Source organism: Alligator mississippiensis, chromosome 5 (genome assembly GCF_030867095.1).
Source record: "Alligator mississippiensis isolate rAllMis1 chromosome 5, rAllMis1, whole genome shotgun sequence".
Classification (NCBI taxonomy): Eukaryota; Metazoa; Chordata; order Crocodylia; family Alligatoridae; genus Alligator; species Alligator mississippiensis.
The window spans coordinates 40,901,373-40,920,225 of record NC_081828.1 but is presented as its reverse complement, the minus strand read 5'-3'; the positions used below and the strand labels follow the sequence as shown (position 1 = coordinate 40,920,225).

The window sequence follows — 18,853 nt, the reverse complement described above, 5'->3', positions numbered from 1 at the left end:
TAAAAGTGCAGTGCAGATTTAGCAGCGCAGGTAAAAGTGCAGAGGTGCCTGGGGTGTCAGATGTCTGGCAGGTCACAGTCTGCCAGAACTCCATTGTGTATATTGAGTCCATGAGTTTCTGTACCTACTACCTAGGAGGCTGATGAAGTGCAGTTCATAGGCCCAGCTCTGAAAAGTTGTTTGTACATTCAAACAAGCACCTAACCTCATCACCAGAACTGAAGCCAACTTCCTACAGCCAACTTCCTGCCTGGGGCCTCCTCCTTCCCCATAGCCGCAAACCTATACCTGCATGTTCATCCTGGCAGGAGAATGAGCTCAGCAGGGACATGTTCTCCCCTGCTGGCTGGTGATGCAGTTAGTGCCCCCTCCAGCTGAGAGCGGGGCATTACTCGGCTTTTCAAAAGCTCAAAAAAGGAAATTGGTGCAGACGAAGTGAGGAGGGTGGCACTCAGTCTGTCTGCAGGTGGAGCTTGGGGACCCCCAGCAGGGGGAGTTTCACTTTTAGGAACACGAGCTACTCCACCAAAGCAGGATCCAAGCAGGTGCAGTGGGGTGTCACAACATCCCCAGCAATGCTGAACACCCTCTCACTTGGAACACTTGTCGGTGGACAGGACAGGTGTTGCCAGGCAACCGTGGCCAGATCCTGCCACATCTGGCTGCGGCTTCCCCAGTAGGCCAAGGGGTCACGGTCCAGTGGCTCCACATCCTCAGTGAGATAGGTAGCTACCGAAGCCCCGGCGCTACCTGCCCGAGGCTGGGGTCTGGTGCATTTGGACCCCAGCATCGAAGCCATGCCCATGGCCCACATTGGCAGTGGCTGGCATGGAGGAGACTAGCTGGTGCTGGTGCCGGTGCTGGAAGTGCTGGCACAGGAAAGTGGATCCCTCTCTTGCACATCCCCTTGCCTCTGCACTTCAGCCTCCCTGACTTTGTTGACAAGCACCTGCATCCAGTGATCAAGGGTTTTGGTACTGCCAGTGCACATGCTCCCCTTCACCCTTGGGACACATATGCCCACCATCATGTGGACCATACTGGACCGCAAGGGATCCAGCCGTCTCCTGATGCCCTCCTTCAGCCACCTCACCAGTGCCTGCCCATCTGGTGACAGCAGCCTGCCCTAGCCAGGAATATTGATCCCCTGGAACTTCTCCATTTGGTTCTCCAGTTCCCTCACTATGGGGATCACCTGGCTGAGGAGGGCATTGCCAGTGCTAAGGGTCTTGGTGGCCTCAAGGAAGGGCTTGAGGACCAGCAAGATCTGGGAGATGGTACCCCACTCAGCTCTGTTCATGGGGGCACTGATCCCAATCTCCTGAAGCAAGGCCATCTCATGGATGGCCTTCTGTTGCTCCATAAACCTTTCAAGCATCAGGTATGTGAAGTTCCACCAAGTTTCCACATCCTGCATGATTTTGTGCTGCGGGATGCTCAGCTCTACTTGTTTCTCCCTCAGCATCTTGCCTGCCTTGATGCTGCGGTGGAAGTAGCCCGCCATCTTCCTGCATTTTGAAATCAGCTGGCTTGTAGCGGTAGTGGTAGTGGCGCCATCACCGGCAGCCCTGTCCCCCTCCAAGGCATCCCTCACTATTAGGTGCAGCCTGTGTGCCACACAGCGGATGCCAACAAAGTTGGCATCATGGACAGCCTTTACCATATTGGCTCCATTGTCAGTGACCATGAACCCACGGGTGAGCTTGCCCTGCCCAACAAGCTGCCCCTGCACCATGTGGTTCAAGGGCCCCATGATCTCCTTTGGCGTGTGGGACTCATTCAGTACGTTGGCTTGCAGTAGAGCCCACCGATGGCCTGACTGATCACTCCAGTGCCCCATGGGGGAGAGGTAGCCATGATCGCCACCCTGGCTGCTCCAGATGTTGGAGGTGAAGTGCTACCTACGGCCCTGCCTTGCACAGCTCCTCCCTCAAGTACTCCCTGCATGCCTCATATAGGGAGGGCACTACCGCCCTGCTAAAGATGGTGTGTGTGGGCACTTTGTAAAATGGGGCCAGAAGTGCTATGAACCGCCTGAACCCTGGCCGCTAAACTAGGGAGAAGGGCTGGCTATCCAGAGCAAGCATCTCCCCAGTGATCTGGGTGATCTTGCTCACCTTGGGAATGCACCCCCCTTTCTGTCCACCTTTCCCCCACTGGTCCAGGGTGGTCTGCCTCTGCTTTGGGGGGAAGGGGGCTTTGGAGCGAGTGGGGGACTTCCCTTTCAGCACACTTGCACTGGTGCCAGGCTGAGCAGGAAGAAGGGCAAGGGGGTGTAGCCTCCTCAGATGCAGCAGCATTGCCGTGATGGAAAAGTGTCTCACATCTTTGCCATGGCTGATGTGCCTTTGGCAGCACTGGCAGATGGCAAACCTGGGATCATCTGCCAGCTCAAAATGCTCCCAAATTATGCTACTCACCTGCTTTTGGTTTCAGGCTGAGGATCCTATCTTATCCCACTCTTCAGCAGGCTGAGGCTCAACAGCAGGAGGAGATGCCTCAGCTGAGCCACTTACCTCCACAGCCTCAGCCTCCTCCAAGGTGCTGCTTTCCAGAGGAGACCTGGGTCTAGGGGAAATTTGAGGGGTGTGGAGTACAAACTCTGATTTCCAATCAATCCCCAGAATTGCTTGAGCCAGTGTGCTCAGCATCCCTGGTTCCAGCTCCTCCTCTGGCAATGGGAGGCTTATGCTGAGAGATGACATTGGGGTGGAGAAGACAGTGATTCCACTGCTGGTGCCTAGTTCTGGACTGAGGGGAGGTGATGCAGGTTCAGGGATGTCAGGTGCAGACACTGCTCCCACCTCCTTGCATCCACTGGCAGCACTGATGTCATGGCTGCTTGTGAAGAGAATGTGTCTGTGTTGGGGGGGACTTGCAGCTCTAGCTCTACCCCTACCCCCTCTCCCTCCTCTGCCAGAAGACCTGGCACCTGCCTTTCCAGCATGCTTCATATTAATCTTTCTTGTGCTGCAAAAGGTCTGTGTGTGTGTCACTCCTTTTGTGTTGTGTGTTTTATTCCTTCTGTTGCGTGCATGCACTGGATTCTTCTTTGATTGTTTGCTTCAGTGTTAATAGCTATGTAAAAATTGTGTGCTGTTTGTCTGTCTGTCTTCTTCTCCTATGAATATCTGATTTTTCTTCTTTATATTGTGTATGTGTGTGTGCAATCTGTGTGCCTCCCTGCACAGTGATGGATCACACTGGCAGGGAAAACACAGCTTTCTTTTTTCAAAGTTTGCAAAAAAAAAAGAAGAGCAAATATAAATTGAAAGAAATGAATTGAATAGTACTAAGAGATGCTAAGCTAAGCTAAGCTAAGTTAAATCCTACCCAATCCTTTCTAACAACAAAAAGGAGCAGGCAAGTTCAACTACTGAGTAAAATAACCAAGCTGAGATGCTTGAGTCTGCTAGAGTACCTTTCTCACGCAGTTTCCGAGAGGGAACAAGCTAGCAAAAGGCACAGCATGCCTCCAAACAGAGGCTTTGATGCTGCTTCAAAGTCCCCCCCCTCAGATGCTGTCATTGGAAAGGCAGCCAGAGAGAAATCCTTCTCACTGGCCACCTCCACGTGTCAGTCTTCCCCTTCCCACTCCCCCTCCCTCCCCCATTCCTCCTTCCTCTTCTAACTTTCACTTTCAGCATCTGAAGTGTCCAAAGCATCTGAAGATTTTCTGAAGCACTTTGGAAGCTCCGAACCACTTCAGACAGCTTAAATGAGCCTGCACTTCGCTCTGGGCATGCTGCTTTGGACGCCAAAGTGGCCAAAGCGGCCCCAGATCTGAAGCGGGATGTGAAGCCTCGCAGAGCCCTAGCACACAGCCTGTATGTTAGGAACCTTTTATAGTTGCTGATGGTGGTGTCATTCTCAAAGTGGTGCATTTCCCTTTGCAAATATGTGCCAAGAAGTCTGTGCTGTGTTGCTTCACACTAGCTGTGATTGATGATATTGGTGTTTGTCCCTCGTGGTCCCATCCTCTGAACAGTTGGCAAACTGAATTGATTGTGTTGTCTGAGACGAGATGATTAGTATTATGGATGAAAGGGCTGCTCCTCTTCCCATTTCCCTGCAAGAGCCTCCTTCTCTGCCCTAGTGCAAGAGGAAGGTAATCTGGACGGCTATGGTGGAATAAACTATTCTCAAATAGTTCCCAAGCTCTGTGTCCCCAAACTCATAGAGTTATTCTGACTGCTTGTGCTGGTCAGCTTCCCTATATAGACAAGGCATTTTTCTCCCCATGGCCTAGACCATGGGGAGACCATGGGGTTGTCAAGCTTAGCTGCTGGGGGTACATGACTCCACGTCCAGCCGCCTGGGGGTACAATGATCGAAAAAGTTTGAAAACCCTTGCCCTAGAGATTTTTCTCAACCCATAATCTGCTGTGTCCTTCTCCTTCCTTTCCTTTTGCTAACAGGTGAACACTGTAGACCATAGTAGGCCTTAAGCGGTTTCAATTATAGGTTAGTATAGTTACTTGTATCTGCTTGAACTATAGCTTCGCTAAGAGGAGAACAGGCAAAGGAAATGCTCAGGTGAGAGAAGGCTGCAAAGTGTGAACCATTTTAGAAAGCTTGAGTGAAATGGATGGAACAAAAACAAGGGAAGGGTTGCCAGGTCACCTTAAAATATACTTCGTGGTTTGATAACAGAGGAGCATTATTTTAAATAAGATAATTCTTATACAGGGAATAAGAATAAGCAAGCAAATATTTAAAAAACCACCCTCTTGGCTAAGCAGGGAAATTGCAGCCCTCCTACAGAAAAAGAAAGAGGCATACAAACAATTTAAGCTTGGGACAACCTCTAAGGAAGACTACTTGACAATGGCTCGCACTTGTAGAGAACAGATTAGGCAAGCTAAGGCAGAAACTGAACTAAAACTAGCTACAAGAATCAAGGACAACAAGAAGTCCTTCTTAGGTACATAGGGAGTAAAAGGAAAACTAATGGGAGTGTGGGGCCGCTGCTCAGTGCCTCAAGATACCTGGTCAGTACCACTCAGGAAAAAATGGAACTCCTAAATGACTACTTTGCTTTGGTCTTTCACAAGACCAAGGGGAACAACATGCCAGGTAAGGCACAGAACAATCAGGGCAGGATTGACATCGTTCCCACCATTGCCATAGAACTGGCGTATGATCAATTAAAGAAATTAGACGTATATAAATCAGCATGAACTCCACCCAAGAGTGCTGCAGGAGTTGGCCGAAGTAATCGCAGAGCCCCTGGCAAAGGTCTTTCAAAAATCATGGGTCTCTGGAGAAATCCCAGAGGACTAGAAGAGGGCCAATGTTGTGCCCATCTTCAAGAAGGGGAAGCATGAAGAGTTGGGAAACTATAGGGCAATTAGCTTAACTTCTATTCCAGGGAAAATCCTAGAAATATTCATCAAAGAGACTATATGTGACAAAATTGAAGAAGACATGACACTGAATGACAGCCAGCATGGCTCGTCATGGGCAGGTCTTGTCTGACCAACCTCACTTCTTTCTATGATCAGGTGACTCATCACCTGGATGAGAGAAAAGTGGTGGACATCATATACCTCAACTTCCAGAAAGCCTTTGACCTCGTAGACGCAATCATCTACCCTAGAGGTCTTCAAGAGAAGACTGGACGGTCACCTGGTTGGGGTCACTTGATACCAGATGTCTTTCCTGCTCATGCAGGGGCTGGACCCAATGATCCTTCAGGGTCCCTTCCAGCCCTATGATTCTCTGATTCTCTGATTCTATTAATTAGCGTGCCACCTATTAGGAACTCTTTTTTTTTTTTTTTTAACCTTATTAAGGTTTTTTTACTATAAATTTTAGCCGAACCACAGAGTATAAAACCTGGGTCCACTATGGAGTGTTTGCTCATTAGGTCTTGCTGAATTGCCCACTTGCAAGCGTACCTAGTTTGTGCTATTGAGAGACTTGGTTTTGAAACCTAAATAAGAAAGTCCTTTCCCTAATACGATGGTCACTTGTTAGAGACTTTTCAAGACTTGAGGACTTAGAAAAGTTAAGATTATTTTCCTTTCAAATACCAATAAAATTGTTATGCTTTTAGATAAATGCACATTTGATAAATTTTATTAATTTATTTGATAAGCCGTATCTGTACTGTTTTGGTCATTTATATCTTCTGCCTTTTGTTTTTAGATTTACTATTAAAATGTTGATATTCTTATATTGGGAGTATTTAATTTGGTGGGACTGGCTCTTCAAACCTTCCTTGGTTCTCAGAATCCAACTGAGGATCAACAAAACCTGGACAGGCTCTCTAATGTGCCTGTCTCCAGGCCTTCCAGGGGCTCAGAAACTGTTTAGCTTCCACCTTTAGCAAAATGCATGCTAATATCTAGGTGCTGTGCAGCATCAGAGCCCTTATTTGACTTAGGCAGATGGACAACATTTGAGCCAGCTGCTAATAGCTCACAAAAATCAAGGCAAACCATAGGTAACACAAACACATATATGTACTCATCTCCAGGAGAGAGCCATTAATTCAGCAAACAGATGGACAGATAAATCAGCCATAGGGAGCTGAAACACCTACTCATTTCATACTACACAACTGAGAATTGGTTAATTAACCCACTGTTGCTTGAACTGCCTTCCAAAATAAAGGGCATGTTTCCATATAGAGTTGGGTCATTTCAGGCTCATGGGTGTGAGCCCTATGGAAATTCAACTATAGCACTCAAACTTGGACAAGAAATAGGTGGCAGAAGTCATAATGGGAACACTGCCCATGCTGATTGACCAGCTGGGGTGCATCAGATGGGCAATGCCTATTTACATCCTGATTGGTTGAGAGGAGATGTAGATTTAGGCTAGGGACAGACATTCAAAAAGCCTGAGCCTGAATTGATTCAATTGTTGCAGGTTAGTCTAACCTGGCTAGGCTGAACCAGTTTGTAACTGAACAGACATTCTCTCTGGACTGAGGAAATTCAGGCATATGCCTGCAGTGGCTCAGACTAGAAGCCTGGGGGTCCTAGAGCAGCCCTCCCTTTGCTTCCCCAACACTGAGCTGAGCAGGGGCATGGCCAGGCCCTGGCAGGATGCTCTGATTAGAGAGGTCTGCCTGCACCATCCCAGGCTTTTCCCTGCTGGCTGCTTAAGTGGTGGGAGTGTTGCCAGACCCCAGCCCCCTGCTAGCATTCTGAGGCAAGAGGTGTGCGTGTGTGCAGTACATGCATCTGCTGATGATACGGAGCTTTTCAATCTCCTTCCCTGCTTCTTTATACTGTCTGCAGCAAACTGACAGACAAGCAAGGCAGCAGGGGGCTGATAACAGGGCTTATTACCTCATCAGCAAAACAATGGTCTATCTCCATTAGTTCAAATTCTTAAACAGATTAACAGCTGACCTGTTGATTAGCTCCAAAAAGCCCTGAGTGGTCACTGTTCTGTCTGCCTGTCCCAGTAAAATTGGAGACACGCACACAGAGACACCTCTCAGCATTATCTAGCACACCACATGCCTAGGGTCTGTGGGGCTGGGGGAGATGGGAGGGAGGGAGGTATTCCTGCTTGAGCGGGGAGAGAGGGGCAGGCCCTGCTGTACCTGCAGTCTCTGCCGAGCTCCAGCCAGGGAGCAAAGGCAAGAGGCCAGCTCTGCTGTGGAGCAGAGAGCCCCCACCCAGCCCAGAGTGCATGCTGGGATGCTGGGGGAGTCTGGTTTATTTTAAACCAGGACGGGGTCTGGGACAGATATTGCATAAACTGGTTTGAGCCAGATCACTTAAGTCTGATACTACATTCAACCAGGGTTATCTCAAACTGGTTTCAGCCATTTTCAAACTGGTTTATGTGTCCTAAACGTCTGTTCTGTTACAGGTTTAAACCAGTTTCCGATCACTTAAACCAGCTTATGTGTAATGTCTGTCCCTACCAGCCATATGGAAATTCATAGCACTTAGGATTGGACAAGAAATAGGTGGCTGAGGCCATAATGGGAACACTGCCCATGCTGGCTGACCAGCTGGAGTGCATCAGATGGGCAATGCCTGTATACATCCTGATTTGTTGAGAGGAGATGTAGATTTAGTGGCAGTGACAACAACCCACTGGGATCTGTGCTTCCCCTCCTGTGACAACTGACAATACAATTTGGAGAGACAGCTCTCCTGCAAGGGTTCCTTGCATAGCCATCTTGCTGTTGGGACCCCTGGGCACTGGAAAGAAGCAGAGCCTCTTATATACACTGTGTGTGCTGATGCCCTCTGCTGAAATGTTTTGTGCTCACATCCAATAGGGGTGCTCATTACATGATTTGCATAGCCGCCCTACTTCTCAGCTGGGTATTTTCTTTGATTTTAATCTCAACCAGCTCTCATTCACTCAAGATTTGCAGAGTGTCATATAGAAACAGTTCTCTGGAAATTGACAGTAGGGGGAGGGAGTTCATCTCCTTACTTGTTGCAACCCTGGGAAACTGCTAATTTTATCATTTCAGCTGAAGGACCCCTATCCTTTGTCCTGCCCCACTCCACAGAAATGGTAATTTGTATAAAGGTCTGGGACCCTTCCTGGAACTTTCCCAAAAACCTTCTCTGAGTGTCCAGCTTAAGGTGGGAAGCTAAACCAGGTGCATTTCACTTGGCTGCATGTATAGTTGCAAACTCTTTGCAGAGCTCTAATAACTTTACGGCTAGCATGGAAAGCATAGCTGCAACAAGCTGCTTATCTCACCCTAACAAAACTAGAATCCCTTTCAGGAACTGTTCACTATTTGCTGTGGCTCCACCATACGCCAAGATGTCTTGTTCAGAGCTCACAGAAAGGAGGTCTCCCTTTCAGGATCCTGACCCTCTGTAGGGAGGGGGTCGATGACTCTGCTTGCAAAGTTTTTATATCAGAACCATCTGTGGCCAGCTCAGATGAAGTTTCATGATTACTCCTCACAGCAGCTATAGAGAACTTGGCAGATCCACTGCAGAATGGGACGTGTCTCATGTAGTGGAACATTTCAGATCTCATCTAGCTGAAAGCAGGTAGGCCACACCTCACCCCTTCTCCCATTACAATAGGTGGTCAGGCGGTGGTGCTGCAGGCAGGAGCTGGAAAAGGGTGGAAGGGCTAATGCATTCTACGTGGAGGCTCTTAAAGCCTCTAGATCATGGGTGGGTAACCTGCAGTACATGCGTCACAGGTGGCAGAGGCAGCCTGTGTGTGTGACATGCAACCATCTGGGGGAGGGATCAGGTAGCACAGCAGCATATACCACAGGAAGCAGAAAACATGAGTAGCAGATTGGGCATGGGAAGGAGATCAGAGTGGCACTCAGGAAGGGTGCAGGGGTAATTTGTGCTATGCCTGCCAAAAGGATTGACCCCTACTGCTCTAGTTTAGTCCTAGACTGTTCTTTCACATCCAGATCAATTTGTCATGCAGAGAGAGCAACAGGTGGAATAAGTCTGCTGTTCACTTGACATGTGCCTTACTGCTGTCCTAGCACATGTGCTCATATTTTACTACTCGGCTGAGTGGCCTGGAGTGCTTTCAGCTGGCTCACAGCTGAGTGAAGGATACAACTGCCAGAGATCTGTGGCAGATGTGGTGGAAGATCTGCGAGGGGGGGCTAGACCACAATAATACCTGAGCTGGGATTGGATTGAGACTGTTTTAGTGCTGTGAATGCCATGCTGTAGCAGCCCCTGCAGGGGTGATTGAGTATGACTGGCTTTTGACACTTCTCTGGGCCAGGATCCAAATATCTTGAATCCTATTTTGGCTGACCATATGGAAATTCAAGAAAGCCAGGACATCATCTGGGAAATCCAGGACACTGCCCACCCCCTGTGCTCTCATAAGTCAGCAGGGGTGGGGCTGTGTGCTGGGCTGCCCGCCTAGTAGGCGCTTTGCACTGCTCCGACTCCTGGCCAGACCCCTGTGCCCCTGTGTTTCTGGGACGCCCGTTATCATTTCCAAAAACTGGCTGGGACCAGCCTCTGAAACCTAGGACTGTCCCAGCTAAAATGGGACATATGGTCATGTTAACCATATTGGGCAGCTCTCTTTCCCACTGTTGGCTCCACTGACATCACTGGGGCAGCATAGGACTGATAGGAGTTCAGAGATCAGACTCTGGTCCTTAAGCAGCTGCAGAGAGCATGCATTTTTCCCTGTCTTTGTAGGAAAGCAAAGCAGGTGCTGACAGTCTTGGCACCCATCAGTGCTATCAGAGGGGAGTCTGGATGAGCCAAAGGAGACACATGGTGACCATTAAATACAGTACTCTCAACTGTTACATCACACACTTATCTGAATGCACCATCAAGAACTCAGAATAGAGTCCTACAGGGCTAGGAGGAATTCTGTGTCTTCATAGAATCATAGAATTTAAGGGCTGGAAGGAACCTCAAAAGATCATTGAATCTAACCACCCTGTTCTGGACAGATATATTGCTGAGATCAAATGACCCTAGCAAGGTGTCTGTCCAGTCTTCTCTTGAAGACTTCCGAGGTTGGGAGCTGCACCAGCTTCTTGGAAAGTCTATTTCAGATTCTGGTCACCCTTACTGTAAAGCAGTTCTTCCTTATATTCAACCTGAAGACATCCTTTAACAGTTTATGGCCATTGCTCCTTTTCCACCCCTGGGGCACTCTAGTGAACAGTTTTTCTCCTGGCTCCTGAAATTCACCCCTTACATACTTATAGGCAGCCATGAAGTCCCCTCTCAGTCTTTTCTTCCCCAGGCTGAACAGTCCTAGATCCCTTAGTCTTTCCTTGTAAACTTTGTCCTCCAGGCCCTTAATTATTCTTGTGGCCCTTCTCTGAACTCTTTCAAGATCCTCCACATCTTTTTTGAAGTGCAGTGGCCAGAACTAGACACAGAACTCCAGCTGGGGTCTCACCAGCACCAACAGAGTAGAAGTATCACTTCCTTAGCCCTGCTCACAATGCATCGGCCAATGCATTCCAGTACGCTATTAATTCTGTTGACTATAGCATCACACTGGCGGCTCATGTTCATCCTGTGATCAGCCATAATCCTGAGGTCACTTTCAGTCATTGTGCTAGCCAGGACATCTCCTAACTTATATTCATGTCACTGGTTACTTCTCCTCAGATGAAGCATTTGGCATTTATCCTTATTGAACTTCATCCAGGTCTGTCCACCCACCTTTCCAGCTTGTCCAGATCTGCTTGGATCCATATCCCATCCCCTAGCATGACCATTTTTCCCCATAACTTAGCATTGTCTGCCTTCCTGCATCATTGTGTGGCTTCTACCGATTCTAGCATGCAGCAGGTGGGCCCAGCAGGATCCAAAGTGTGAGGGGTACAACCAGGGCATAGGTGGTCAGGGCTTCCTCCTACGGGGTCACTGTCCAGGTAGGTGATCAGGAGCAAAAAAGGTCCAGATTATAGTCAAAAGTCAGGGGATCGGTAGTAGACAGGTCAGGAAGCCAAAGTCTCTCAGGGACAGAAACACAGGTCCTGGGTAGAGCTATAAGCCAGAGAAGTCAGAAACAGGAAGAATGGATCCAGACTGGAGCCACTAGCCAGGGGGCCCAGAGCAGGTAACTGTAGCTCCATGGGGCTAGGATATGGGTGATCACCAAACTAAACCTGTGAGTCAGCAGCTGGTTATTAAAAGACAGAGATCTGGACCGTAGTCAGGAGCAAAGGGGTCAGAAGGCAGGAACCAGAAACCAGTGGGAAGAAACAAGGTACAAGGATGAAGCCTGGAAGCTAACAAACACAACCTAGTGAACAGGAAGCAAGGTATAAAGATCCAAAAGCCCCAGTTAGATCAAAGCCTTTGCTCTGTTGGGCACTGAGAGATCTGTTGCTTATAAGCAGGCAGCCACATCCATGGAAGCAACTGGGGCTAGCTGGAAGTAGTGGGGCTATTGGCATCCAGGCTCACGCAGGTAAGCAGGACTAGCTGGAGAAACTTACCCTGCCTGATGCTCTGACTCCTGCCACAGATGAGGTTAGAGGATGGTTCATTGGAGAGGAAGGTGGAAATACAGGGGTGTGTGTGTGTGTGTGTGTGTGTGTGTGTGTGTGTGTGTGTGTGTGTGTGTGTGTGTGTGAAAGGAGAGGTTTTTTCTTCTTGCATCTACATAAAATGTGCATGGATTGAACTCACTTCAACAAGCATTGCAGAGCACTCTGTATCAGTAACCCCTTCCCCATCTGTACTGATCAGTTCCTCAGTGCTTGTGTCACTGGCCAAATGGATGTGAGGATTTTACATTTGATTCTCCATTATTCATAAAAAATATCAAATAGTATTAAACTAAAATCTGATCCTTCTTGCAGCACCTCTTGACAATGAGGATTCCTTAGGAATAATTTCATTTTGAAAAATATTATTTAGCTAGTATTTAATTCTGTCTTTTAGTTCTTTTGAGTGCCTCTATTATTAGATGTTCTACTGTTTTGCCTGGGATTGAAGTCCCTCTAATAACTCAGTACTTACCTATGTTGTATTTTTAAATGTTAGCTTTCTTCTGGATCCCTAGAATATCCCCAGTTTTCTAAGATCCAGCTCCAAAAATTAACCTAAATGGTCCAGACATCCTAGGCTAACTCTTTAAGAAGTCTTGGGTGAAAGTTATGTGCACCCAATGATCTAAACATTTACATGTGCCATTTATCACCCACTTCCTAGGTGCTTAGCTGTGGCTCAGGAGATATGTTCCTGACCTCATGTTCTCCTACCTCCATTCCTTTTAGCATCTGCGGTTCTTGTGGATGGCTACTTTTTAGTCACCTTGGCAGCTCTTGAACAGATTTGTCTTTTGCAGTGGGCCCAAAGACCTGCTTTCAGAGTTGAACATCCTTCGTTGTCCCTGTGTGGTTGGTGTGCAGCAGCTCCATTTGTTTATCAAATTTGCCCAACAGTCAAGACCTTCATTTAGGGAAAGGTTCTCTGGCCCTTTGTAGGCCCATTCATGAAATGGCAAAGTACTGTCAGCTGAGACCCAAGCAGAAGATCCAGTGAGTGATCCTGCTCATTGCTGCAGCAGCAGGAGAATCTTCTGACCCACAAGAAGATCCCTTCTTAGTATCAGATGCGGCAAGAACCTTGTGACTAAGATTCAAAGACCATTGGTAAATTTGGTCCAAGACCCTGTCTCCAGCTCTGGCCAATATCTGATACTGAAGAGAAAAGCAAGCATCCCCAAGACTCATTCAGCCAACAGGGAAGTGGGAAAATATTCCTTCCTGACCTTGGCTGGTGACTAGTTGAGGCCCTGAAGCAAGATGTGACCCTTATCACCTTGTTGACATTCTCCTTTCTTACCATACTCTTATTCATTTACCTTTTTCAAGTCTCAGGAAATGCAGTGTTGAAACTAAGAAGGACACCAGACCTCAGTCATAAAGAGAACAGGTAAATAAATAGTCCATTAACATATCAGTGGTAATACATTTATGTACTGGTTATATTGAATGTTACATGCGCGTTGCTAACAGAGCAAAACCTGGACTTGCTCTTTAATGCACAGTGGCCCAGGTTACACCTGCCCTGCAATCAAAATACTTCTCTTGGTAAGCACATGGGAGAACTGAAGCTTAAAAGTAGCAGGCCAAGTCTGGGAACTAATCAATTCCCTACAGAGCCAAGCCTTTAACAGTTAAGTTTAAGGACAAAATGTGTCAAGGACAAAAACAGTTTTTTGGATCTTGGAGAAGCGTTTCGCTCAAAGGTATTAGGTTTAAGTTCTTTAGTGCATGGAAGGAAGTGCTAATGATTCTTTTATGGTCTTCATTAGTCTCCAAGATACATGGTGGTATTTTAAAAGCCAGCCCAGGATAGTTACTAGCACTGCCATGATGGAATCAGTCACAGGATGTAACACAATGTAGTATTCAAGGGGTGCAAGAGTGCATGTCCCTGGACCAACTGGACACAACAAAAAACCACAAAGAGGGGATGGAAAACAATAGGAATGAGAGCGTGACACCCCCCCACACCCTCCCTCCCCAACGAAACGACTGTTGAACTTTAGTAATTCTATTGTCAGTAATCTGGAACCACTGGCCTCAAATGAAACCAGTGTACACAACCCATGACATTTCAGGGAGATGTAACTGGCCACTGCACAATCCTTAATGTAACACACCGTTATTATTATCTTTTCTAACACTAACAGACATGGTGCCTATAAAGAAAATGTTATGTAATAACACAGTGTAAAGGAACAGATATTGAGGGGAAAAAAGGAAGGAGAGTGCTTTTTGTGATGTTCATAGAGATACACTTTCATTATCATGCTTGGGAAAGGCGTATTTTTAGCTCAACCAAATACTTAAAGTCACCCTACATCTATTCATTGCCCATGCCCATGACAGACAATGGGCAACTGTCAAAAATGAACAATCAGGTTGTTAAGAGTTCAAATGATATGTTCTGATTCACTCACTATCCACTACAGTGAAACTGATACTGTAAATATAGGTATAAAATATGTATATAGGAATACAGGAATATATAATGTGTCTATTGTTAAACTACATATAACATTTAATAATGTATGAGTATATGAAATATTTGTTATCAGTATCAGAAACATGACACAAAGTATTAGTCCCATAGCAGATGTTTCTCATGTTTCAGGATTCTTAGCTCACTCATCCGAGGAGTTCATGATCAGGTTTCTGGTGGTTTGCATGCCAGAGTAATTAATCAAGTGAAAATTCTACACAAACACAACTCTTAAAGAGATCCCCAGTGCTTCTTAGGTCAAATGATATAGTTAAATCAGGACTCATTTTAAAATATGTATCTGAAGAGAAATGGAAGCCCAGGAATAGAATCAGAGAGTTTTCTCATAGACCAGATGTCAAGACAGATTCAAAACCAACCTGAATACTGACTACCCTTATACCACTGCAGGTTGTGAGATCACAAATCATGGTATGATTTGAGCAGGTTGTGATGAAATTCAGTGATGTGTAGGCTATCAACTACATTCCAACATTAGGTCACACAACACATCCCTTTACTGTCCTCATGCTATCAAAGATATATTTATTTTGGGTACATAGAAATTGTATTTGACCCAGGCAAAGAAATCTATGAAATCTACACTAAATTGATCTAACACCACTTCCTTTTTCATCTCTTTGTGACAAAATATTTAGCAGAAGTCGCAGATTCGTTGGAATCTGACAGGGCCATGCCATGAGCGCTTCTGTTATGGCTTATCTAGCACTACTTATGACACTAGATTTAGATGAAACTGGCCCACTGGCTGCATGTTTATCCTATAGTCTAACTGCTGAACAAGTTTCTTCTCTCTTGGTCTTACTCAGTTCTATCCTTGGCCCATTTCCCATCAAATCCAGCCAGCAAAAAGCTAGATATTTTCTCGGCTAAACTTTCCATTTCTCAAGAAGGGGCAGGAAGAATTTGCTTGAGTCCCCTGCTATTGTTTGGTATTGTCATTGTGCCACATCCCAGGTTGACTCACAGAAGGGGTTATTTTCTCACACAGGAAAAATAATAAGCACGCTAGTGTCCCCTCTATTAAGACTCCAACTTTCCCAGGCAATTTGCTAAGGGAAAGAAAAATAAATGGATGAACCCAGTACATTCTGTTTTTTGTTGTTGTTGTTTTTTGTTTTTCTGGAAAGAACAGTCCAGTTCTTACTGTTGCACATGTATTTTTATTCTGTCACCATGGAAACAGCAGGCAAATATTTGGGGTGGGTGGGTGTTTGATCAGTTTAGACACATTTTGAAAAGGTTTGCAGACTCATTGTTTATTTGGCTGCTTTGACACACAGTCCATCATGATTTGGCTGTCTAGCTTCGGAATCTCGGTGTGGGTGGCCAGTTTGAACAGACTGCTGAGACTTTAACAGCTGATCTTTTCAATGTATACCCTGGATTGTCAGCTGTGGAAACTGATCTAGTGAATAGACTTACTACAACTACTGGCATCACAGGCTTCCCCTATGTTGCACATGCCAACCAAGACTTGGGAAACCACCCCTTGAAGTTTGCTGTCAAAAGCCAAAGGTCATTGGCTTTTCTACCAATGGGACTAATTACTGTCAGTTATGCTGGCATCAAGCACTGATCAACTTGATCCTGGGCTGAGATCCCAGACATTCTTTCAAGTCAGCTACCAAACAACCTTTAGATGGTGATTGACTTCTGGTCATTACAAAGTTGGCTTAGATTTAAATCAATGGCATAAATGAAAAATGATATTGCATGTTAACTGTGATGTACAATCATCCTTGACTGCAAGGAACTGCCAAAGACTTCTAAAAAGAAATAAAAGTTTGGCACCCTTCAGGAGCAGTCCCACATATCCTACTACTCCCCCTCCCTCCCCTCAGACAGGAGCTCAGACAGCAATAAGAATATGCAGATATTTTACAGACAGGACATGAAGACTGGAGAAATGGAAATGGGTTGTACAAAATTAGGCAGTGTTTTCTGTCTGTTGAAGAACACATGGTTTTATTTCTCATCTTTCCAATACTTTCTTTCTGTTATGGTCAGCTCTTGGCAACTGACCCCAACAGTTTCAATTAGCAATTTTTTGACAAGTTCTTCCTCTTCTAATCAATTTTCTCACCCTTTGGTTTGTGCAGAAATATCACTTTGGCATGCTTACTACAGAGAGAAATGAATGGAACAGAATGTTACCACCAAGATATCCACAATGAAGAGTTCAAACACACCTCTAAACACCTCAGTAGCATTGTTTAAGGCTGTGCATAGGCATTGTGGGCATTTCTATGCCACAGAAAAGATAAATTCAGTTAATCTAATGCAGGCATTTGGATTGGATAGACATCAGGGTTGCTGAACAATCACAGTGTTTGGAATACACCAGTCTTGCTTTATCCATTTTGCTGTCTCCAGCTCAAAATAAGAATTATTTTTTTTACAGTCAAGCTGAAGCAAAGAAAGTGTTTTGAAGGTCCTATTATTCACATTGGCTTGGCTCTCACCTTGTGATTTGCTAAGTTTTGCACTACAGTTTGCAAAGAGCAATCTTGAAGCTTATACTTGGCCTCCATTTGCAGTACAAATGTAATCATATTTTGTTACCAGTTTCTCACGGTCATCTGTCCAAACAGAGGCTCTTTCTACAAGGGAATCTTGTGTCAATTGGGTTGGCATGTCTACACCTAGCAGGCTGTCTCGCCATGAGCGTATCAGGGCATGCTGAGAAAATCGTACCTTACCTCCACTAAGGACCATATGTTCAGAAGCCACGCACAAAGAGGATCCTCAGCAACTAATGGGGCAATGTTACTTCTTCGAAAGCATGGAGGAAGGAGGGAGCACCAGCCAGACCAGTTGTATGGAACGCAGCTGAGAATCCACCTTGCAAACTAACAGCGGGTCTCACAAGCTATAGGAAGACAGCCTGTGGCAGCCTTGATCATGGGCAATAGTGATTCATAGGTGCTATCATGGTTACTAGCCATATATTAACCATGTTTTTGCAATCACAAAATACTCTTAGAGTCAATCATGTCACCAAATGGTTACAAAGTGGATTACAGTGTGTTGCTCAGACAGGTCAAGCAAATGTGTCAGAAGCCCCTTGGAAGCTTTCATTCAGCCTTCAACCTCACACCCTTTTAGAGACAGACTTTCCCAGTACTACAAAGTGTGAGCACTCATAGGAGTATCACTACAGTGATGTATGCCTTCACTAGAGAAGACACGTAGCATCTTAAATAGACTCTTACAATCTTTCATGCCATTTTGTTTGTGCAATTCAATCAGTTGTTCACAATAAGGGCATAAAATCAGTGACACCTGGCAGGCAACTGAGGAGAAGAGAACTGACTTAGTCTGGGAGGCTTGGGAATATGATTTGGCTGGGATAAGTATCTGAAGTGTGGATATTTTCCTGAAGCTCATCTGAGTTCATCTGGATTCAGGTTTCTCAGATCAAGGCAGTGGATAAGAAGAGTTTCAGAGTCACTGGTTGATCTTTAAACACAGTCACTCTGAACACCCTGCTCATCTAATTGATTTTATGCAAATTGGGTATATCTTCCAGGGTCCTAGGTGGCTATTGATGGAGCCTCAGTACCCTCCAGTCTAAAAAAAATGGGTAAAATTATCAGGTATTTTCATAATAGGGATATTGGTAGAGGAGCAGAGAAAGAAAGAGACTGGGAAAAAAAACAAAGGAGACATTGAATACACTGAAGTGACTCCAAAACAACATGAGAGAAATTTAGCAACATGCCTGAATATTTTCTTAGGTTGATATTGCTAAGTAAAAGCTGCTAAAGAATAAAGGTAGGGTTATTGGGAAGGAGCAGTAGCATTGCTTACAGGAAGTGTCTTATGCCTTGCACAGCCAGACTACACTGTTACTTGATTAACTCCTGATAAAACTCAGACCGCACAAATCTGGGCAGGGAGTCCTTCTCCATCAGGGCAAAAATCCTCTTCTGAGCCACATCAAAGCTGCTCATTGATGGCTCCACCAAGTTCTTCATGGTTATACCTTTGGTGAAATGGTCAATATTCACCTGTGATGGGGGAAACAACAGGAAAGTTAAACAGGATGGTAGCTTGGCCTTGTGGGTCTAGGGGCTGGCTGCGTAATTCCATTCCCCCACAACCATGCAAAGCTTATGTCAAGTGATAAAAGCCAGGTTAATTTAACATTATGAAGCCTGTTAATGATGACTCCACCATTCAGGCCAAATTTCATTTTGCAGCTACTGCAGGGTTCACCTCTTTGATCTGTTTGAGGAAGACAGTGCATCTTCCCCAAATCGAAAAAACGTACTCTTTGGCACGGAGTACATTTTCTGAGGATGTACCTATACATCCATTAAATATTTTATGAATTTAATAAAAAAGTTGGGACCTTCAAAAAACTTGCTTCTGGGTCAGTCTTT

The 18,853-nt window shown here is 45.7% G+C and overlaps 1 protein-coding gene across 1 annotated transcript in view; it reads right to left on the bottom strand.

The window, feature by feature from the left end:
* Positions 1–13,373: 13,373 nt before the first annotated feature.
* RGS5 (regulator of G protein signaling 5) overlaps positions 13,374–18,853 on the bottom strand; it is a 63,138-nt gene continuing 57,658 nt past the window's right edge. The window contains exon 5 of the mRNA XM_006276157.4: positions 13,374–18,478. Coding sequence (XP_006276219.1) covers positions 18,317–18,478 — 162 coding nt within the window. The 3' untranslated portion in view covers positions 13,374–18,316. The remainder of the gene's footprint in view (positions 18,479–18,853) is intronic.